The sequence below is a fragment of the Siniperca chuatsi genome, linkage group LG13, assembly GCF_020085105.1.
Source record: "Siniperca chuatsi isolate FFG_IHB_CAS linkage group LG13, ASM2008510v1, whole genome shotgun sequence".
Lineage (NCBI taxonomy): Eukaryota > Metazoa > Chordata > Actinopteri > Centrarchiformes > Sinipercidae > Siniperca > Siniperca chuatsi.
In genome coordinates this window covers 18,806,027-18,829,917 of record NC_058054.1, presented here as the reverse complement: position 1 = coordinate 18,829,917, position 23,891 = coordinate 18,806,027, and the positions used below count along the sequence as shown (strand labels likewise).

Sequence of the window (23,891 nt, the reverse complement as noted above, 5' to 3'; positions counted from 1 at the left end):
AGTGAAGCTGTGCGTTTTGTTCAAGTAGGAGATGGTTCTTATCTCTTGGCCAAGGGTTACTTTACTCAGCTGCAGATGTTGATGTATTTTTGGTTTATTTTTGTGCAGGCAGCGGTCTCACACTACAAAAAAGGTTGCCCTTAAGCTTATGTTATGAAATTGAAACTGACCAGAAGATGCTCATGTATTGCTGCATTTAATTTAAACACGCTGTCCTGTATCCGAATAAAATCAGCCGTTGTTTTGGGGGAAATGCTACTAAATTAAATTCTCATAAGGTGAGGATTATAAATGTGCTGCTTCATCCTCTATAAATGGACCAGCTGATATTTACTGAGAACATTACACAGCAGATGCACGATGGTTGCTTTTGACTTGATTTTTGCTTCCTTTATGCTTGGTTAGAACTTTGATTTATTTATGGCTGCAAAACACATTTGATTCAGGTGTGATCTATATTAAGAGTTGGATTTCAAAAACTGCTCAGTTATAGTGCTTAATTTCCTACAGGTGAATGTGTTTTTCCAAAGCTTTTGTTTTCCTACTGAGCGGCATCATCTCAGTAAACACACAGCTCAACGACATCCCTGCTGTCACTGCATCAGCAGTTTGATGTTCCACTCCTTTGTCAAGCAAGTATTTTATCTGTCAACGACAAAATGACCTTTTTTAATAGCAACAAAAATGAAGCCCACCTCCAGCTTATAACGGGATATTTACTTAACTCATCCGTTACAGTGGTCATAGCTCTTGTTTGTAAAGAGTACAGATGTCTTGCTGTCAGCCAGCTCTGCTCTGGTATCTGCTCTATCTGTTGATAGCTTTAGTTTTATAAGCCATATGGCCCATGATTCCAATGCAAATTAAACATTTACTTGGTAAAAGATGTCAAGGCAAGAGTCGTATGATCAATTAAACCATACTTGACCTTAACTTTTTTAGAGAGGAAGAATAAACAGGGCCTTACACTTATGTGTGGATGGATATACAAACAGACGGATATTTGTTCTTTTTTGTTTCGAGGGGTATTTCCTCGTTGCTGTGTTAAATACGCCTGTAGGTTTCTTCAAAGATAGAGCCTGTTATGGAAATTTGCAAAGTACTGTAAAGCCAATTTTTACGCACATGCCTTCTATCTCTTTGTCAATGTTTACCCTTCACTCTGCAACATATACACACTCAGATGTAGGCACCTAGCAATTCTGGGCTATTACCAGGTGTCTTCGACTTGTTGCAGTGATGTTAGATGACAACCATCTCAGTGAAATAAAATTAAATGCCTGGGAGAAACTCTAGCCAGTGCTGTAAAACTCTGCCGTACTTTTATTGGCAAGAAATGCGTATTAAACATTTCTAAAGAAGACAGTGCCTACTAGAAAACTCAAAATGTTTACAAGTTCATTCACCTTTATAAACATGCAGTGGGAGGGGGGAGCACATTTCTTTTCCAGGGTTTACTGTAACTCTCCAGCCAAACTGTTTCATTAATTTCAGTGCCTGTTGAAAATCTAAATATTAGAGGGCAAGAGTCCAGTCAAGGGGATTTCAATGCTCGATCTCAAAGTCAGATGCTTGCAGTCTAACATGTCAGAGCTTTTATATTATACAGCTCCAAGGTCAGGCCACTGAAAGTGTCCCTCTGCAGGGTATGTGTAGTGTCCCATAATGTCAGAGCTGAAATAAATGGATGGAGATGAGTTATTGCAGGATGGCTGGCAAGGAGGAGGAATTAAACAAACTGGGGGTCCAGCGGAAAATAAATGTCGCAGGCAGCTCAAATATAGAACATACCCGCAAAGTTATTTTCACTTAGTGTCTAAGTTGATTAAGCCTCTTTTTCCACTCCAGAGACACCATGTCAAATGGATTTTTTGGTGAAAAACGTTTCATGAAAATTGTTTTTTCAAGCCAGCTCTGGGGTGACAGCCAGTTCTGTTTCCATTTTGTCTTTCATTGATGTAGAACATTTTCGGCCTGATAGAACATAAACAAACATAATAATTGTCACTTTAATTGATGGGTGTATTCCTCTCTTTGGCTCTGTAGTCGATCAGTAATACGATTACAAGTATTGTTTTCTAAGGTGAATATAGCAAAGTTAACATTAGCAACTAAATGATGTTATCATAGCTTATAGAATAATACGCACTATAACTGCGTTACAAAATGCTACACAATAGTAATACAATCGGAAAAAGCAAGAGCAAAGTAGAAAGAAAACATGTAGCCAAAAATCATTTGCATAGAAAAGGACTGTGGAAGATTTGTATTTGTATTGTAAAATTTTGCAACAAGTGATATGTTTAGTGAATGATAAGATATTCCTCAGTAAATAAAACATAATCTATAGAAAATCATGTAGTGCCCAGGTATAAATCAGAGACATTTCTTCAACCAGCTTTTGAAGGTTAAAGGTGATAATCCCGATTCATACTATAGTTTTATTTCTCTCAATATGACAACAGTATAACCTCAGATCAGCACTCACTCAGGTATATGTTATAGTTATTGTAGGAGAGCAAAAAAAACTGGTTGTGTTCAGGATGTTCACACATTCTATGGATGAAAATGAACACGCATTTTCTGTTCTTTTCCACTAGAGGCTGCTATGTTGTGAAATGTGGGCATGAAGCATCAGGAGGATGTGTTTCTGTTTCTGTGATGGGTCAGAGTAGAGGAAAGAGATATTATCCTTTGACTGGTGTGTGGCTTGGTTGGGACCCTAATATTTCAGGAGACTTAAAAAGGTCCTGAAAGTATTCTGGTGTGGGGCTGTTGAGAAATATTGTTAGTATCTCAGTTATGTTAGCAGCCTTTTCTCTCAGACTTTTCTAACTGGGACAGAATAGTAGAGAAAACGAAATGGACAAAATGAAAATTACAAAAAAGTATCACCTTTTAGACATTCCTAGAAAAGGTTTGACCACTTTAGTTACATAAATTTGTGTATTTTACCATGCTAAACATTTGGCCCATCCTCCACAGCATTAGACAAGACACTGCTTTTTTATCAAATATCCAAAAAATTTAACATGCATCTTCTGGTAACGCATATACAGAACCAAAAAAAATAAAAACATTAGTTACAATATGTACTTCTATATACTTTCCACCTGAAGTGTATCCTGCTAAAGGACATTTTTTCCTCATTTCCCAGGCTTTCTTCATGTAACTGGCTATTTTCAATGTAAAATTGTTAAAGCTTCACTGTGGAATAAGTGAGCACTGAGCATTTTTAGGCCCAGCTTCAGTGTAGACAATTTAACTAGATGGTTATCACGGACAGTAATAAACTCCAGATGTGTTGTAATGGACACTTCCTGTCTGCTCCTCACATCACATTATGAAAAATGATGTATTCTCAAGTATTTTCATGTCATGTATGTGACGACACCAAATATTTGTTCAACAGTGAAGAAGATATTGAGCGGATCAGATGGATTATGTCATGGCATGAGAAGAGAACTCGATATTAAAAAAGAAAATCACCTTTTTTTAAAAAGTGCGCACACACAATATTATTATACAGTATCGATTGACCAGTGAACTATTGTTGCTGCTGGCATGGAGGCAGGCTGGTTACATGAAAAGAGGAACTGTACACCCTCTCATAGAAAAATACATATACTTATAATACTTATAATAATAATATAGCACTTTCCCCCCCTTTCACCTCACCTTCTCATGCAATGTCACTCTCTTTACTCTCTCTTTGTGCAATTTGCTCTCTCTCTCTCTCTCTCTCTCTCTCTCTCTCTCTCAACCACGCAGCACCCCACCCCTTCCCTCTCCCTCCACAATATCTCTCTCTCTCTCTGGGGAGATAGCGTTATTGTTTGTTGTTTTAAGCCGGAGTTTGGTCCCACCACTCTCAGGAGAGGAGAGAAGAGAGAGCAGAAGTCTGTTATAGCCCGCTGACAGGGACTACATGGGACGGCCCACTCCAGGGAGCATCTGATGGAATTATAACACTCTTTCCAGCTCACTTTTTTTCCCCACTAAGAATAACTCTGCTCAGTGTTGGTGGTGTAGCATCACAGAGGCATCCCTATGTTCAAATGGACAGCTTTGTGTCAGTGTTGTCGGACCTGATTTTTAAAGACAGAAAATACCTGGGGCCCATTGTTGAGGAATTCGGTTTTGTCAGTTTGCAGCGTATTTGGAAGAATTCAAGCTTTCTGTTTCCTATTTAGGAGTTCGAGGAGAGAAAACACACACACACACACACACACACACACTAGAGAAGTGTTTATCTTGGCACGTTTGTGGTGAGCTGAAAGGAGAACGAGTGAGGAAGTAGTCCCAGATGAGCACTGACAGCTGACACTATCCTCAGTTTCATTTGATTTGATTCGGCCCCATACTTTCACTGTCACTGAGATGATATTCTAACTCACTCTGTGATTGGTCTCTAACAGCCAGGACTCTTTGCCTATTTAGGCTGTTCACACACACACACACACACACACACACACACACACACACACACACACTGAGCTGAACCTTTTTGATTCTTCTTTTTCCACAAAAACAAATGGACATATCCTTAACACCGGGACCAAAAACTGAACTGCAAATTGAATTTCCAGTTTGGTGCACTTTGATCCGTTGATTCTGCACTGACCTGGAAGTGAATCGCTTCTAGCTATTAAGTTTTATCTAATAAATACAGAGGGGGTGGGTGGGGGCTCAGCAGGCCTGAGTTACAGTTGCGTTCACTTTCTTTCTTGCTCTTACCAGGTGCAGCTGATGACACTCCTGTGTTTTGCATCTTGCCATTGTTTTACATTTGTCATTCTTGGACCTGTTTTTCCTGCACCGTCCTGTCATAGGGACCTGTCTCCCGATGACATAACTTGTGACCACAGGCAACGTTTTGGACAGCTTTCTGGTTTATAACAGCATGGGGGTTTTGGTCACGCCACAGAAGTTCACTTTGTTTACCCCTCGCCTCCCAAAGCTGCTATTTTGATGCCCCTCTGAACTCAACCCAACTCTTTTTGAACCTGCCAACAAAATGATGAACAAAGACTCTCGCTTTTCAAGGAAGATGCACGGCAACTTCTCCACCCGCAGACACTCTTGCATTGGGTACGTATCCGGTTGTGAGTTGAGAGTTTTGTGGTTGTGATTACAGTGAAGGCAACATAATACATGTGTTTGCAGATGTTCAGGAAGTATCAGAAAGCTGATTTCACTGTATCTGGCATGTACTGCCTGTTTCCGTCTTCAGCTCGTCGGGAATTATTTGACACTGCTGCTCTGTCACAGTGTTTACAGTAGTATTGCAATGTCATAGTGTTGGTGTTTATCTGGTGCTTTTATGTGTTTTATTATGTTCCAAACCTGAGAGTACCATTTAGATGACATAAAATCTAAAAAGTTATTTAAGATAGAAAACATTTTGACATGGAAATTAATCTCTTTGCAGATCTCATTAAAGCACTGGTTTGGTTTGGTTTGATTTAGAGTTAACAAAATCTAGTGGTGACTCTCCTTTAACCAGTTTAACTGAAACGATGTGTAACACCAAAAAAACAACATCTGTCAAATGATTCGATGTGTGCTGTGGTAAAGCCGGTGGGTGTTGCTGTTGGTGCGCTTGTTGCTGCGGTTGGCGTTGCAAGCCTTGGGGTTGCATGGTGGATCAATGGCTCTGTCCACTGATGTCCTTCCTTGGGGTCTATGGACCTGAGCCAAGCCGAGGTGTCCGCCTTAGGCACGGCACGGCCGTCATGTGGTCCAGGACTTTTGGGTTTCTCTGTTTTCTATCTTGTCCTCTAGGAAACAAAACAGAGGAATAAAATAATGTGTCAAATGAACTCACTTCCAAGAGGTAAATCATGGTAACATGCTCCCTTTTCTGATTGATGAGACTTAATTGTAGTTGTAACTTGATACAACTGTGTAATCACCAGGCCGGTTTCAGGAAAAACATCAAATCTACTACAGCTGTCATGAGATCCCTGCAGGACACATCGTTATGTAAGTTTACAGAGACTAAAAACAGACTCGATACATGAAAGAATACACGCACATAGGCACACACAGCATATGAATATACACACACAGGAACGTGACTCCAAATGCATTGTAACTCACAATCAGAGATGCATCATTAAAATATGCTTTAAATGCTGCACAGATTCATAAAGTCTCACCCTCTTCTTCCTTGCACCGAAAGAAGAAGGGGAAAAAAAACATTTTAGAGCTATTGTGGGATTTTTTTCAGTGCGGTGCGGCAAACTTTTCTGAACTTTGGGCATGAGGCATGTGCCTCGCGAGTGTCATCCGAACTCCTCCAGCCTGTTTGGATCATATGAGGAGATCAAAGCAGGAGATTTTAGACCACAGCCACAGATATAGAAGTGCAGAAGGGAACAAAACAAGCCTCTGTTCTCTTTACCTGATTTGTACATCGAGCTTCCTGGCTGAAAAAAACACAAAACAGTACTGAAATGGAGTCACTGTTGGGAGCTTCAGAAAGCAAAGTTCAAAACTTGTTTTTCTTTTTCAGTAAAGACAATGATGTATTTACTGTATGTGATGGAGAAGATGTGGGTGTGTTACAGCAGTAGTAGTACTTGTGAAGGTATTAGTTAAATGTAAATACATAATTTTCTCTGGCCTTGTGCAACACACACACACACACACACACACACACACTGAGACAAAGCAGTCTCTTGTAATCCATGTGTGTCCATCACAATAGAGACAGCTCTTATCCTCACTTGTACTAACAGTACCAGGCTCTATTCATCCTACCCTCTGACTAGCACAAACACACACACACACTCACACACTACTGGTAACCCTCTCAACAATGTTTTTTATGGCTTCTCTGGTGGTGTGGTGCATTTAAACAACACAGTGTCAATGCATTAAGCTGGACAAATTTGGAGAGCTCTTAGTCAGTATCGTGACAAGATAGTTGGTGCTGCATCCGTACACCTTGTGACGGTTTGAGAAGATGCCATTTATCTGAAGTAGAGAACGATGGGAAGAGACAAGTGAGAGCAAGAGAGACAGACGCAACGGCTGACCGAATGGGAAAAAGAGATAATTTAGACAAAGAGGGTAAAGGCACAGACGAGAGGGTGGTGAAGAATTGATAGAGAGGACACGGGTCGAGATAGTGCGGCTTTTAGCGCAGAGATAATGAATGGACAGAGAGAGTTAGACCGAGAGATGTGTGTGTGTGTGGGGGGTTTACAGAGTGAAAAGAGAATAAAAAGATATTTCCGAAGTGGTCAAAGAAGAGAAGAGAGACAGAAAATGATTGTGACTGAAAAAATAATGAGGAAAACAAAAAAAGTGTCTAGTGAGGCCATCCAAGCAAAGGGCAACAGTGTCAATGTCAGAGGTCCCAATATAGCTGCCAGCCCCCCCTAAACACACACCCAGATTAGTCAATAGGGCCTGTGTGGCTGTGGCGGGCTGGCTGCTGTGTGCGTCACTGCTGTACTCCATATTTTCAGCATGACTGATTTCCCCAATCGCCTCCAGAGCCTCATTGATTTCTGAGGCTGGCAGCTGGGGACAGCACTAACACTGCTGAAATTCAAAACTAGCAACTCTACTGTATTTCCTACTCACACTGTGAGAGGACACAGGCGTCTTTCCTTTATCCAAAGTTCAGAGAGAGTGTAGCAACAAGAAAAAGAGGAAAAAGATTAACACTTCAAAGGAAATGTCATTTTAAATGTTTTTTTCTTCTTCCAATAACTGTCCTGAACAGATCAGATGTGCTGCTACTGAAGTCATTAGTCTGAGAAGAATTAGGGAGGTAGCCTCAGACATTAGATTCTAAGAAATTATTTTTAAAAATGTTCAATACATTTCAAATCTTATCAGAAAGTTAGTTAGTTAGGTAGAACAAAATGATAAATCAAAAAGTGTTGCTTTGTCTCACATTATTATTGGTGAATAAATGCATTTCAGGCAACAAAAAAAAAATCCACTCATTTGTTTCAGTTGTTGGTGCTGAGTGTGTCATATAGCAGTATCAGGATGACTGTTCATTGTAACCACTAGAGGGGGAAACCGACTAAGTTATGCTCAGAGTCTGTTAGAGCGCAATGACCTCTTGCAGACCAAGCAGTTGTTGGATATAGGGGGAAAAACGATGTGGCAGTTTGGTAGATTATAATTCTATTTTTAGGCTGCTGGAAATGGGCCATTTGTCACTAATTAGACTTTCATACTGCTGTGGAGGGTTGTGGTAATGTAAAGGGATGTGTTTGAAGCAGTTTAATCAAGATGTCAAGTTATACATTTATAGTGATATAATGTGGCAGAATTAACAGTTATTCACCTTTTTTTCTTTCAAAAGTACAGTAGTTTAAGATTGATGCTTTTACACTATAAAACTCTTTAATTCTGTACACTTATATATACTTTATTCACTAAATATTGTCATTCGTTTTCACCATATTGTAATTCTACTACTGCTACTTCTGTATACACTGTATAAATGACACCTGTTGCACATTTATTCATTCTGCCCTTCCTCAGGTGTATCCCTGTGTTTCCTTTGGGGATAGAGGGTGTCGTATGTTGTTGAGACTGTAAAGCCCTCTTAGACAAATTGTGATTCTGGGCTATATAAATAAAATGGACCTGACTTCACACTTAATACTGCCGCTTTACTGGTTTGTAACATTTAACTGGAGTAGTTTGTACATCGGCCACTTGAGGCAACAGTATACAGCAGGAGAGATGTGTGTCAGAAATGTGGTACAGAGGAAATACCATTACAACCAAATTATGTTGCAAATAAAATTTTAACTACAGACATGGAACATTGATTTTATGAAAAGTAGAATAAACCCTTTAAATTAATATTAATATTTTGTTTGACCAAAAACGCTGAGCATAATAATATCTTATAATTTTTTAAATTTTAAGTACATTTTTGTCCTGCAGAATTTACTTCCAGTTTTGTACTTTATAAATGTATCGTAACAGCTGATGTTGTCCTCTCCCATACATTAAACAATCCATGATGAGTAATTCATTATCACATGATGCCAAAATGGAGAATTCAAGGTTTTTATTTTCTCATCTTCTGATTTTTTTCGTACTGCATGTACAACTAGTCTTACTTACACCTATTATTACATATACAGTAACCATACAAAACAATTATGGACACACATTTACTGTGGACTACACAGTGGGTCAGTGTGTATAAGCTAGGTTGCATTTTATCAGGGATGAAATGGTGACGTGGTTGCTGTGACTGAGCATTTCATGGCCCTTGTTTTTCCTACAAACACTTCCCTGGGTGTGTGCACCGACCATCTGAATGTGCATTTAATGTGTGCCTTTGAGTGTGTGTCCATGTCCCCCGTACACGTGCATGCATTAGTGAGCGACCATGTGCGTATGTCCTGGCCTTTTTGGGCTGCGTGTTTGTGTATGAGTGTGACTGTGAGTGTGTGCGTTTGCATGTGTGCGTACAAGTCTGTCATCCACCCAATCCCCAAATCAGACGAGCCCCAAACCCCGCCGTCATGCTAGCAGATGGCAGCCTAATGAATCATGAGGCGACACGCTGATAGCCTTTACTACAGTACAGGCTGTAACATGACGTTAGACATCACCGAGACTCAGTTAAATATAGGCCGCTAGCAACAGCCACATGCTCACACCTGGTGCTGCTGCTGCTTTGTTATGTACACAGTATTTTAGATGACATTTGCACCATGAAGAAATGTTTGCCTTTCTCCTGCCTTGTGGTAATCGCCTTTAATTTGAAATAACCAGAAGAACTGCTTTTGAGGAGGCGCGCTGCAAGCCTGTACTTCTGTACTCCATTTTCTCTTAGTAAGGGAAGTCATTTTTGGGGAATAATTCTTCCTGGAGATCCTGTTACAGATGTAGAAAACTACAGTGGAAATGGGCCCTGCTCATGTGAATATGCCTGTGTGCGTGCTGGTGTGTTTGTGTACCTAATTCTTCTGCAGCTGCTTTTTTAACCTCTTGAACTCTGCTGTATCTAACGCTGGGTCCCTCCACAAACACGCGTTGTTCGGCTGAGCGTGGTTCCAACCAATACAAAGTTATTTTATGTAAATTCTAGTGGTGATCCCAGAGTTTCCATAGATTGCAAACATGCTTAATTTAGGAAAACGTGTCTGTAAAACTGCACAATACATTTAGAATGTTTCCATTTGATGAAATGATGCAGCAACATAACATTGGGAGGTTGATTTACTCAGGCTTTGCGATGCTTTTTCAGACACTAGCGAGTCAAATAATATTTGTTCATATTTTTTTATGCAGCCACACAAAAGTTTCATACTGGCATAATAAGAGGAAAGCAGCACACACTGCAAACAACTGCATGCTTGGGTTAATGCAATACTGTATATCTTTCGGGGCATTTCTACGTAGACCCACTGCTTCTATAATATACGGTCTGGTGTATAATTTGTAAGAACTTTTGTAAAAACACTTGTAAGCATGGCAGCTGTTTTTAATTTGTTTTGATGAGACATCATCAGCGTTGAGAAATCAGAGGGCGTTTCCAAATTGCTCATCACTTTTTAGTGTGTTAAAGGAAACATTATGCCTCCAACCTTTACCATTTTCCAGTTATTCAAATCATTTAATTTGATCCGTGACCAGTTTTTGACCTGATTGCTTTTTTAAAATTGCTATTTCTTCTCATATGACCTTCCTAAACACTGCCTGATTGTATTTCTAAAATACTGTATGTTATTGGTTTCTTTAACATTTCAACGTCAGTAGCAGAGAACACTTTCTTCTGCACTCTGCTGCTTTCCAGACCTGCACAAACGCAGCCCAGCGTAGGCTTAGTTGCATTCAAAATTGACTTGACTGTGGCTGTGCATTTATATCATCACTGTTAGTAAATACACAAAATTGAAAACTTGGTTTGATTAGTAAATCTGCCCTCCAGTGTAGCATGATACAGCTTCGATAAAGTGTTAGAGCAAGCAGATACATAATACTATACTATACTGTAATAAAAAGTGTTTCTGTTTTCAAAAAAAGAGAAGTTTAAGGGGACAATCAAGTTAGGCTGTCACTCAGTCAAATCACTCAAAGAAGAATCTGGTGTTAGACAAATATTTAAATAAGCTGATAAAAAATGTTTATGTACATTACTGTTACAAAGTCCAAGTCTTAGTTGTGATTGACTGACATGTTTCTTTAAATATAATGAGCTGTCTTGTTAATACTTTACCTCATTGTAAATCTTTTTGAATGAGGATGTGGCCTAATCACAACCCAACTTTAGTGAGATTTTACCTTCGTACAAGATTTTCTTTTTCCACCACATTCAACTTAACATGAGCACTAAACTTCCACATTTAGCTTCATTTTAATTACTTTAATTCCTCAATGACTTTAAACAAACAAACCCATGTCTTAGAAATACATGACAGAGCACATGGATGGAACATGGATATTGCATCATTATCACACTGTTGACCTACATGAATTTCAGACAAAGAAGCAACACAAAGTGACAGGTTTGGTGAACAGTCAGTGTTCATTAACCCACATGAGCACGAGTTAATACTGTCCTTTCCCAGTAAATGTCAAAAACTTATAACTTTTAATGTAAAATAAAGCTAAAAGAAACCAGTTTTTTGTATTTGAGTGTCAGTCCCTCCTGATTATCCTATTACAATATTTTTTTGTCCATTTTCTGGTACTTTAATCCAAACATAATTGGTTCTCAGTGGACAATATGCTGGAGGAGATCAGCTAGCTTTACAAACAAACTACAAACAGACAATCTGTCCACTGACGGGCAACAAGTCTGACACAGTGCTCCTAGCTGACTTAAAAACAGCTCGTTATCCAGGAATGCTCACCATGCCTCCATGTAGCCAACACATGATGTCATGAGGCCCCTTTGCAAATAATGGATATAAAACCCACAACTGAGGGGTCAGCCAGAATTGATGATGCCTTGCTATTTTATGAGTTTTAGAGATTACCTCGCCGCATCGTCTTGGCTTTGGCGTTCAGCGTTTTAGAGCACGGCTGTCTAAAGACGAGATGTGAAGATACTGAGCAGAACTAAACATTTGATGTCTGTCTTTCTTCAAACATCCACTCTCTTCCACCATGGTGACGCAGATACATGGAACAATGTGAAGTCCTCTGGTATACTGCCAACCAGTGAGTGTCTGTGTGTGTGTGCCTGTGTCGGTAAGTGTGTGTGCATGTCCACTCTAGATAACAAGAATAAAACTCTTGAACCATGTTGTTTAAGCGCTTTATTCTTCTAACTGCACATGAAAACAATTTTCCTGTCATGAAAATGTGTCAAAAGAGCATAGTGCTGTAAATTTCAATTCCCAACATCCCCTTGTCCAGTTTGCATCAGGACACTGTTCATCCCACTGGGGATTACTTCTTCAGTTTCAGGTTTTAGTCCAAAGGCAGATCACACGTTTGTACAGTATATATCACAAAAGACAAGTGTGAAGACGAGGACGTGAAACTAAACATATTGATAGACTTCATAGTAAAAGTATTCATAATATCTGTTTTTTTATAAAACCATGAGGGGCCTGATCGTGATTCTGTTCCTGCACAGTCAATCCTGCTAAACCCAAATAGCTACCATTTAATTCATTGTAGTCATGTGATTGGATTTATAAACTGTTGCCGTTGAATTCAGGCTCCAGAAAGCCATAATATACGGCAGTATTGTAGGTCTGTTGAGTTTGTGGTTATGATTGGCCCTTTTTGTGTGTGCACCTCTTCAGATTTCCTTAAATGGCAGTTTTTCTTGACTACCGCAGACACAGAACTTTTGTATTATATTAAAGGATTATTATTCTACATAACATCACAATTATATTAAATACTTTTAGAGCGCCCACACACTGCAGTTATAAGCTGTCTGTGCTGTATGTCGCAACCAATGTAAATATAAAGTTGAAAAATAAAACCACGCCATATGAAAAAAATATGAGCCAACTTTTTCACATAAGTAGGTAATGGAGCAGTGGTCCTGTGATGCAATTTAAACTCTCTCGTGTTTAGAAAGGGACCTGGTTCATGTTAAAGAAACCTATTGACCCTCTATTACCAGTTATATTTCCTTGCTTTTTGTTGTCTCTCTGCCTAACATTTGTGAATTCCATAGTGATGAGGTGATGCTATTGATTGATTTGCCAATTCAATTGTACTGTGTCATTCTGCAGAATGTAGCTTGAAATGAACGTCCATTTATGGAGATGCTTTTTGTGTGTACTAGCTAGCTGGATAGCAAGTGACTGTTCGTCAAGCCCTGCTACACCTGCCAAGCTTTCCGTTCTCGCAAGGCACATAATGGAGTTTACAATGGTGGCAAATTTTCCGATCCAAATTCTTAGTAATTTTTGAAACAGTGGGTTCTTCATTTCAGACAGAGGTAGACAAAACAAGTTTCTCATTTCTTGCCAGTGGCTGTCATTTTTGCTGAAACAACAGCACACTGACAGATTCTATCAGCTGTAGCTAGCGAGCTAATTAAGCTAACGTTAGCTCCATGAGCTAGTTGAAAACCTCCTCTTCAGCTTTTTAGTGCTGCCTGCTGACTGGTTAAAATGACAATCTTGTTTAAGTGGGTCTTCAATTTGAACTTGATGGTTACATACAAGATATAGAAGCTTAAGACTGAGGCTAAAGCCACATGTTAGCCTAAACTCTAACAGCATCCAGGAGCAGCTTCCACACAGTGGGGAAATACTACACAGTATATGCTAGTTGCAAGGGGGCTTTTTTAATGTAACCTGTAACCCCACAAACTAATGTAGTTAGTTAATGATGTGTTCCTTGGCTTTGGAAGTGGTTACAGCTGTAGGTAGTAAGCCAGTTAGCCAGGCATGCTAACAATTGCAGTGAACGTTAGAGCATATAAACACAGAATTTAATCCAGTCCTTACACTTTCTCTCTTGTATTTTTGGTTTTGGATAGACTTCAAAAAAGAGCACCCATCAACCTCTTTAAATGCCGAATATCCCTCTTATTGTGTGTGGAGACATCCAAAGCTTGATAGGTGTGCCTAGTTATGGTTGCCAAGCTATGATTGGACAGTTGCTGTTCTGGGGAGGGCTTTTATTGTACGGTTAATAGATCAAAATTGGTATTCAATACCCAATGATATATCACTAATATATACAAATTATCACAAGGACTTGGCAACACCAAAGCACCTGCTGTACTGTTAGAAAACCTGCTGACTGATGACTGATCACACTCCCCCCAGTAACTCAAATGTTCTCACACACACAGCTCGTCCTGATGAAATTTCCCAAACTCTTCTTCTCTGGTCTAAAAATCCAGAGCTCGGCTTAATCTGTCTCTGGGAACACAGCCTGTAGATTCATGGCCCCGGTCTCATTTTGCTGATCTCTTGTCAAATATTTCCTGTATATGTTTTCATATGAAGCGTAGAGTAGGTCGACCAGCTAAGGTTTCATATTTACTTTTCACATTTCTGGTCTTCAAAAATACACTGCCCCTGGCCATGGGTGACCTTGCATGCTCGTGCCTAAGCCTGTGCGTGAGTACATACTGTATACGGGTAAGTGTGTGTGTGTGTGTGCGCGTGTGTGTTTGTGTGTTCTTCATTCTCAGCAAGCTGTGTCCCAAGAGCTACTTACTCTAATACCCTATCATACTCATCCTGTCATCAATCTCTTTACCTAACATGGACAACAAGACATACCTGCCACACACACACACACACAAATACACACTCCATCTGGAAAGGATAATGGTTCTGTGCCCAAAGGGAGAGTGCTGTCCTGCAATTGTATTAGGATTCAGCGTGTGTGTGTGTGTGTGTGTGTGTGTGTGTGTGTGTGTGTGTGTGTGTGTGTGTGAGAGAGAGAGAGAGAGAGAGAGAGAGAGTAGGAAGGGGTTAAAATTGCAAAAACATTTGATGAAGGCAGGGACCATGCTGGCTCTGATCCCGCCCCTTTTCTCAGCTCTGACCTCACTCTGAAACTTGTTCCCCCTTGTGTGTGATACACACACACACACACACACACACACACAGACAGACACTTGCTCAGTCACATGCCTACACACACACACACTTACTCACTGACGCACACACTTGGTTGCTCGCATACACACACACACACACACACACCTCATACAGGTCTGTGCACATTCTGTGGGACGCTCGGACAAAAAAATCCACACACACATACAGCACAGGGCTACTGTGACAGACTGGAGCAGGAGAGCAAGTTTGCCCAGGGAAAGGAAAGGTCTCTGTTTGCTCTGTGATTAAAGGTGTAGCAGCCAGAGGGGAGAGGAGGAAGCAGAGAGAGAAATAGAATAAGAGTAAGAGAGAGAGAGAGGGAGCAGACAGACAGAAAGGGAGTGGGGGAAGAGGGCAGCAGTGTTGTGCCACATTTAGACCCGGCGCAAAGACAAGATGTATATGGGGGACCGATTAATGGCGTTCTGCTGAGAGTGATGAAAAGCTTTTTCTACAGCCTGCAGGGCAGGCAGACAGGCAGCAGGGAGTGTGCAGCTCTCACAAGCAGAATTCAGGTGCTCAGGAAGGAATACACTCCAAAATTATTTAAATCGTCCAAGGAAAAGCAGATTTTCACCAGCATACAGTGGCATGGATTGCATCTCTTCAGCCATTCTGAGCTGGATCCACTGGTCCTAGAGCTGGTGTCCACTCCTTCCAGAGGTAATGAGAACTCCTGGGAAGTCGTGGAGAGCTGGACAGCCCGACAGAGCGAGACAGACGAGGAAGCGGGCCGGGTTTTACAGGGATGAGAGCAGCTACAAGCTGAGGAGAACCAAGAGAGGGAGAGCACCGGAGCGGCCGAGAAGAGGAGGGTGAGGACGAGTTAAAGAGAGTAGACTAAAGAAAGATGAGTGTGCCGACGAACTGTGGGTTCTGTTACTCCGTGGAGCGGAGTATCACTGTGCGGAGTGGGAACATATGGGGATCGCCGTGCGCTGTCAACAGGCCTGTTGACATCATACAGAAACGCAGGCGGTAATTAAGAGCTGTCTCATTTAGTCCTTTTGTCTTTCATTCCTTCTCAGTGTCTCCTTTCATCTCTTACACACACACACACACACACACACACATACAGCATGTGTAACATTATACAGATTATACAGTGCAGTGTATATGAAGTTAGGAGCATGGTTCTGTTGGCTAAAAGGCATTTTCTTTATTTTTTAAAATCTTTTTTTTAATAGCTTTGACTTCAAGTACCTGGAATATAGAAACACATCAGTGACAATTTCTTATATCAATAACAACTGAAACAGAAAAATGGAGATACACCGGATGCTGCAGTATACAAGACTTGCTATATTGTGAATTAAGTCTTTTTGAGAACATCTTTTATCTGAAATCTGTAGCCAGCATGCAGTCTTTTATCAGCAACAATATTTACAAAAAACATTCTTTTGCTCTTATCAGTTGTTTTTGCTTCATATCTGCATTTCCCCAAATATTTTTTGTCATATTTCCTCTTGACCACTTGTGTAGTCTCCTCTTTTGTTAGACTAGGCACTGCTCCAGGGAGTGATTTTCTTTTTCATTATACAAAAGACACCAAATATCTTTCATTTTGAAGCTGCTGTTAACTGAAGTGGAGGGAAGGGAATTGTGTGAAAATAATAGCTTTTGGATCATTTTGTGTTGCATCTGGGAAACTTTAAATTAATACTGCAATTCAGTTTATTCTGCAATGAACACTGAAGCCAAATCACAGTCGTGGCTAAAGACAAACTAACTGTGGTTATACTATAATACATAGCTCAGCCAAAACTTGAAAATGAGGTGACAAACTGTACAGAAGTTTAACTTTAATTTTGTGTGTGTGGGGGAGATAGAAATACAGGAAATTGTACATTATCTGCAGACATTTTAACTAGCTGCAAAACTCTTTTAAAGGCAGTCAGGTTTAGCAACTTTGGCAGTCTAGCAGATTTATGTTATTAACTTGAAACAACTTGAACTTAAACAACTTAAAAATATATGTTAATTTTCAATTTCACTAATGGGGCCACTGGATATTCAGTTGTCTTGTTAACAGTGAATTCAGAGACATAGATTTTACATGGTGGTTTAATTAACTTACTGATTTTTGCTGCAGCTATAACCACCAGCCAGTCTGTTTCCTCTCTAAACATCAACTTTAGGACTTTTCCCTGCACTTTAGTCAGTTCATCAAAGATGAAAGAACCACATTCATACACACTCAAGACAAATAAAGTGTGTGTGTGAATGTGTATGTACATGACAATTGTTTGTTCTCTGCATAATACACAGGCTCTTTCACATTAAAGCGTTTCTGTGCACCACATAGCTTTTATGCCACTGTCCTTTACATAAATATTCTCACAGGAAAAGTCCACCATAAGTTTGTAGCTTCACACGTAATCCTCAGTGCCAGTGGGGAGGCTGTGAAGGAGGTCTCAGAGATAAAGTTGTGTTTATATTATGGTCCTCTGTCCTCTTTCTCAGGCAGGATCCTTGTTTATTAGATGTAATGCAGAACATTTGTGAGCATGGGGGATTTTAAAGGGCAGTTTCAATATAATTCCTCTCAAGACCCATGCCAAGAAATGTAATTGACATCTGCTCTTAAACAAGCAAAAATATCCTCTGTGGCCAGAATTTCAGAAGTAATACAAAAGTATGGAAATGTCAGACTATTAGTTATCACATTACTGCTCAGATTACTTCCACCTGTGGATCTAAAAAGCAGTCCAGAAATTCCCGCTCAATTGCAGTTTTAAGAGCAGTGGCCTTTTGTTGAAGACGATCAATTAATGTGCCCAAGAAGGGGAGTCACAGATTGGGAGCCACTTGACGGTGGAGCTTTATTTAGGTTGAGGTGTACACCGGGTACACCGGTGATGGTGATGGAAGAGCAGACTCTGTTAGAGCCGGAGTCACCACCACCATTTTATTCTCTGGAGGAAAAGCGAGGAGGAGAGCAGGGGGAGCAGGCGCATAAGATTATCAGCCTTGTCAGTGCCCATTTTGGGAATCTATTAATATCACATATTTAAGAAGTCGACACTTCTGAAGTAAATGCTATATTTATGATATAATATTTATAATTAGACAACAGCAATGATTTATGGTGTTTAAATTGTAAATCTTTAGACTTCTGAAGTGCATCTACTTTTTTTAGTAACTTCCTCTCTCTTTCTGCCGGCCAGAGCTCTATCCTGTAGACATGAGAAAAGCTGACAAAATGAACTTGCAGGGGGTGAAAGGATATAAATCTGCAGCTTTTGACATCAGACACCAAACCCAGTGTGTCTCGCATGCCTTCAGTACGTGATTTAAAACCCAATTATCTCAGTTAACAGCAGAAGACAACAGCCTATCTGGCTGTTGTCTTCTGTTGTCTTCAGCCCTTTCTCCTTAGATGGATATGTGGCGAGGGTATGCATGTTTTTACGTGTCTGTGAGTGCAACAGGTACCATAAACATTGAAGTGTTGAATACATCTGCTCTTGATACATACCGTACTACTTGATAAGTGGTGAAGGTTTATGTTGCCCAGTGGCGGTTATTGGTTTCTCCTTTCAACTCTCAGCTGTAAAGGTAACACCTGCTTTTCCTAAAAGAGGACAGATAAGAGGATTCCCGCTGAAAACCTGGGACAGTAGCAGCTTATTGGCTTTGATGTGTTATACTGCATTCATTTATCCTTTGATTTCAATTTTATGAACCTGAAATTGGCTTTAGGCTATGAAAGCAGTCTGTAAGGCACATTTAATTTGACTATATTTGCCAGCTCAGACGGAACTTTAGCCATGCAGTGCAGCTCGAGGGGTGGTGATGTTATAGACGGCAGGTCCACCACTTTGGTTCAGACTGAAATATCTCAGCAACTATCTGATGGACACTGAAATTTTGTACAGACATTCATCGTCCCCAGAGGTTGTAAAAATAGTTATTTTTTAGTACAGATCACAGAAGCTGTAATCTGATGTCTGATTGAAAATTAAATGCCAGTTAATTAGCTCCATTAGTTTGAGCCATGTTACTTCTCTCCTCTGCTCGCCCTCCATTTACAACCTGCTTTGTGTCCACAGGCTATTGATCTAATTTCTCTCAACGCTGTCTGCAGAGGGCCAAGTATAAAATTAAGTGGCAGTGACACAGAGCATTATGCAGTTATGACAGCAAGGGAAGGGATGGAAAAATCCTAAACGATTATTTCTAAATGAACCACTGACAGCAAGTACAAGTATGAACTTTGTTAGGTGTTTGGGAGTGAGAGAGTGTGATTTATGCACAGAGTAATTTAATATGAATTAAGAGTCTTACAAAGACGACGGTTTTGGCAGGTTTCATGTGAGTGAGGTAACTGAGGTTGAGCTTTAGAAGTGCATTTCTTAGAAACCCAATACTCTCTCCTGTCAGTTCAACCTGGGAGGAGAGGAGGGGAAAAGAGAAATCTTCATCTGCTTGATGTTTTAGACGCCAAACCCTGTCAAGCAGCTTTTAATTTTTTTTCTCGTTACAGATAAGTTTGTGGACAGAAACGCTTGTCTTTGAGATAGATACACACCACTTGTGCCAGCGGTTAAATCTAAATTTGCCAGGTCAATGTGGCCATGATAAATTAATCAGAGCTTTCAGTCACAGTGCGTGAATCTCCTCATTTACAGAAATTACTAAGTCATCCCGTGCCCTCCACAGAGCATAACTCTCACTAGTTCTGGCGAAGGGGAGCAGGCGTCACAGCCAAAAAGCATTTTGTCATAATAAATGTGTCTGAAAGTGTTTCCAAAGCATTTCTTAAATCATCAGCGGCTTCTAATGGTGGTCTGGCCCACAGAGAGCGTCATGGACCCTCATTTATCTGTCTCACAAACAGGAGGAACAGGTCCACTGGTGTTGGGTTGCAGGCCTCACACACACAGACACACACACACTCTACTCATGTGGGATGTGGAGTTAGGGCTCGTACGTGTGTGTTCGTGCATGAACACACGTACAAGCACGTACAAACACAATTTTTTGGTGTTGGGTCATTTGTAACGTTCACTCCCTCAGAGTTAAGTCGTGGCTGAGTGTTCGCAGTGTGACAGGCGTTATGGACTGAAAACCCCCACAACGTTACTGTCCAGTGACGAGCTTTCCAGACACAAGCGTGCAGGAATAATTTTTTTGTAGCATGACAGAATAATTGTGCCATTATGTGCCTGTGTGTGTTTGTGTGTGTGTATTTGAGGCTTTTTTTTCTATGATATTCAGGAGTATTTGGCATCAGTGTACTTCAACCCTGTATTCAAGCATGAGGCAAGATGCTACATTTTGAAATTGCAACTGCATTATTTTACTTGCATTTGAACAGGTAAATTTAGACCACATGTGTGCTCCACTTACTTTAATGATATGACAAACATTGTATACTTTTTCATTCGGTCTTTACATGAATCACATTGGTGGACATAGACTATGAAAACCACACACCACTACGATGAGCTTGTCATCTATTTTGGACAGAGTACACTGGTGCCTGAATAAGGGCATGAAGATCTGACTGGCTTTAAGCATCAGCTGCATTTTATGTTTAGTTTGGAAATATCCTCACATCGCTTCTGACCGTCTTGTTGTGTAAGATCTTTGTTAGAAAGACAATTTAAGTGAAACTTGACCCACAGTTCTTGAAATCGTTATATGTGTAAATTTAAGTCCGCATTTAAAGTTAAAAAATACGTTTTTTGTTATGTCCTTATGCCTGCCCATTTAAGGCAAATGTTCTTATTCTCATAGTTTTGCCCAGTGTGCTGTAACAATAGATTTAGAATGAAATTGTATACACCACCATGAATGTAGAGATTGTGGACACACTCAGGTGGAAGCAGCTTCACAACTGTTTGAACCTAATTCTGGATAAAATTACTGACCTTGTATTTGTGGGGAGATCAAAGCTCACAACAGTACATTTGGAGTTTTTTAATTTTAATTTTTTTTTGCCAGCATGTATCATCAATTAAAGCTGCTGTTGTTGTAGCTTGGTTTGCCGCTGTGACTCTGTGACTATGCTAATTATTGTATCTAAGTTTATGTATGTAAGGGTTCAGCATGTTTAAGCAATAGCGTCATCACACGTTTATTTCTTTCTGTGATGTTTCTCTGTGTTCTCATCTCACTTCAGGAACCTTCACCATTAATACCTCACTCTGATCATGTTATGACACTTTTATAGACCATGTTTGGAACTTTTCAGAACCTTTTCTCTCTCCTCTCCTCACTTCCTCTCTTTGTGTGTCTTCTCTCCTTCAGACCCACCACTTATATTCATTTCCTACCAATTCTTCTCTGCTCACTGCGCTATACGATCCTGGAGGATAACAGAGACTGGAGTCCTTGGTGTTTGTGTGTGTGTGTGTGTGTGTGTGTGTTGTGTGTGTGTGTGTGTGTGTGTGTGTGTGTGTGTGTGTCTTTGTGTGAATGTGTGTGTGCGTAGGTAGATGAGGACTCTCCTATGACTCACTGTAAATCTCTTCCGGTCTCCAACTCACTCAGGTTTATTGAAATGACCACTGCCAGTGCCTCTAACCTCACTCTGTTGTCCTTTACACAATGTCATAACTGCACAATTATGAAACTATGTAGTCCTTATCTGCAGATTTTTCCATGCTTTGACACATTTATTTAAGATATATTACATTGTGTATGTCTGACCTACAGTTCACTTCCAGTTTAAACAATGGTCTACAGTGTAAAAGAGTACAGTGTGTACAATATGTAGCATGTCCTTAGCTAATTGCCCACATATTATTCTGCAGCCTGCCAGCGAGGTTGATTTTTAAAATTCACTTAGGGAAATGCAAACAGCTTTATTTGAACTGGAGGAATGCGTTTACGGTGGGCAATTGGTTATCCAAGCCTAATTTCACAGAACAGGCAGAAAAGATGCAAGAATTTCTCAACAATTTGGAGGTGTTAAGAGCTTATGCAACTTAAAACCATTTTTAAGAAGTTTATAATTTAAAATAGACAAATCAATTCTTTCCTCTTGCTTTCTGCCACTGGGAGATAGGATAGGATTTTTCTCCCTGATCATGATACTGTACCAAATGAGTGCTTATACTGTGTCAATCGACTGACAGAGAGACTGTCCTCAGCAGCCACTTCACACTGTTATTTGCATCATGACGGCATTGTGTTGTTCCAAAGGAAAGCTCTGAGGAAGAGGGCTGGGCTCTGAGACTTACAGCCATCAGAGAGCAGTGAGAATACGGTTCACATATTATAATAATCACACACACACAGACATACACACTCATTTATGTCTAGTTTTGTCTTTCTTTTTCTGTCTGTCTCTTGCTTTTAGCTGTTCTGAGTTCATAGCAAAATAAACTGTTCTGACTTAATCACAGTGGACGAACCTAAGTACAGTAAGACAGTGACCACACACACACACGCACACACACATACACACACACACACACACACACACACACACACACACTTGTTTCATTTACAGACCAGCTGCTGGTCTTGAAACAAGTCAGTTAGATAACTGCCAATATGTGTGTGTGTGTGTGTCTGTGCGACTGCTAACGTGAGTGTGTGTGTGTGTGTGTGTGTGTGTGTGTGTCGCTGTGAAAAACAAATACAGCCTGATATAAAGTAACAAATATAGACTTTGTTGTCATTGGCATTGATCCCTTTTTCTCCCTATATTTGATAAAATTACACATGCAACCTCATTTTCTTCAATAATAGAATATTCTTCCTTGATGCATTGTATTAATTAAACCAACCAGCTCTTACTTCATCAAGGAAATCATAAGTTTCCCTCTTCCTATGCCAAACACTTCCTGCCCACAAACAAACGGTGAAACAGGAGAAACAATGCAGTCTTTTTCACATCATTGGCTCCATACAAACTTGTCCCATTACACAGTATGTCTCATAGCTCTGTTCAGCACTTTTATAAAAAGGTCAGTGAATGAGATTCTGTGTTCCTGCCTTTCTCTTATGTCAGCTAACACTACACTGGCTCACCATATTTTACCGCCTGACTCTGAACAATGGACATTCTTAGCTATCATTTGGACATAAAGTTGTTGACATGTTGGCTCTGTTTTTGTAGGGTGTGAAATGATACAATGCCTGAAAGGTTATTGTTTGTGTTGCTGTTCATGAGTGCTTTTTGAAATAATAGCCTCTAAACTCTACTTTTAAATTCTGTGTTACTTTGTTGAATGCTTTGAGGAGAATGTACAGCATATATGCAGTGTGCGGCCATTTCCCTCGTGTTTTTTAACAAGGGGGATTAGTCAGTAACAGAGACAAGGGCACAAACAGGGAGGGCTGGGAGCCAGATCTAATGTTTTCCTGCATGCTGCTGCCCATGCAAGAGTTTTACCGCTGAAATTAGTTAAAGGAATAGTTCGACATTTTGGAAATACCCTTATTCATTTTCTTGCAAAGAGTAGGTGAGACGTCTGTACGGTAAAAATTAAGCTACACCCATTAGCTGGTTAGCTTAGCTCAGCATAAACACTGGAAACGGGAGGAAACAGCTAGACTGGCTCTGTCCAAAAGTGTAACATTTTGTCCAGCACCTCTAAAGCTCACACATTAACATGTTATATCTTGTTAGTTTCCCTACAATCCCTACACAAACCGTAGTGTAAAAATGTCAATTTGCTGTTTAACGGGGGTTATGTACCAAAGTATTTCTTGGCCAGCAGCAGTTGCCAAGCAACCAGGGGAAACAGGAAGTTACTGTTCCTGGTTCTGACACATAACCACCGTAAAACTGCAAATTTACCTTTTTACACTCCGGTTTTTGTTTGTGTCCAGTTTTTATGCTAAGCTAAGCTAACTGTCTCCAGTCTGTGGTTTCATATTTATCGTACAGACATGAGAGAGATA

The 23,891-nt window shown here is 40.2% G+C and overlaps 1 protein-coding gene across 9 annotated transcripts in view; it reads left to right on the top strand.

Moving 5' to 3' along the window:
- pde4ca (phosphodiesterase 4C, cAMP-specific a) overlaps positions 1 to 23,891 on the top strand; it is a 52,926-nt gene that overhangs the window by 8,967 nt on the left and 20,068 nt on the right. Inside the window, exon 1 of one of the 9 annotated variants that reach the window (XM_044220221.1) lies at positions 4,693 to 5,091. The exons of 4 other annotated variants lie outside the window; for them this stretch is intronic. In XM_044220221.1, coding sequence (XP_044076156.1) covers positions 5,018 to 5,091 — 74 coding nt within the window. In that variant the 5' untranslated portion in view covers positions 4,693 to 5,017. Of the gene's footprint in view, positions 1 to 4,692; positions 5,092 to 15,105; positions 16,008 to 23,891 lie in introns of those variants that run through there. 4 more of the 9 variants (XM_044220218.1, XM_044220219.1, XM_044220222.1 and 1 more) reach the window with 4 other exon arrangements.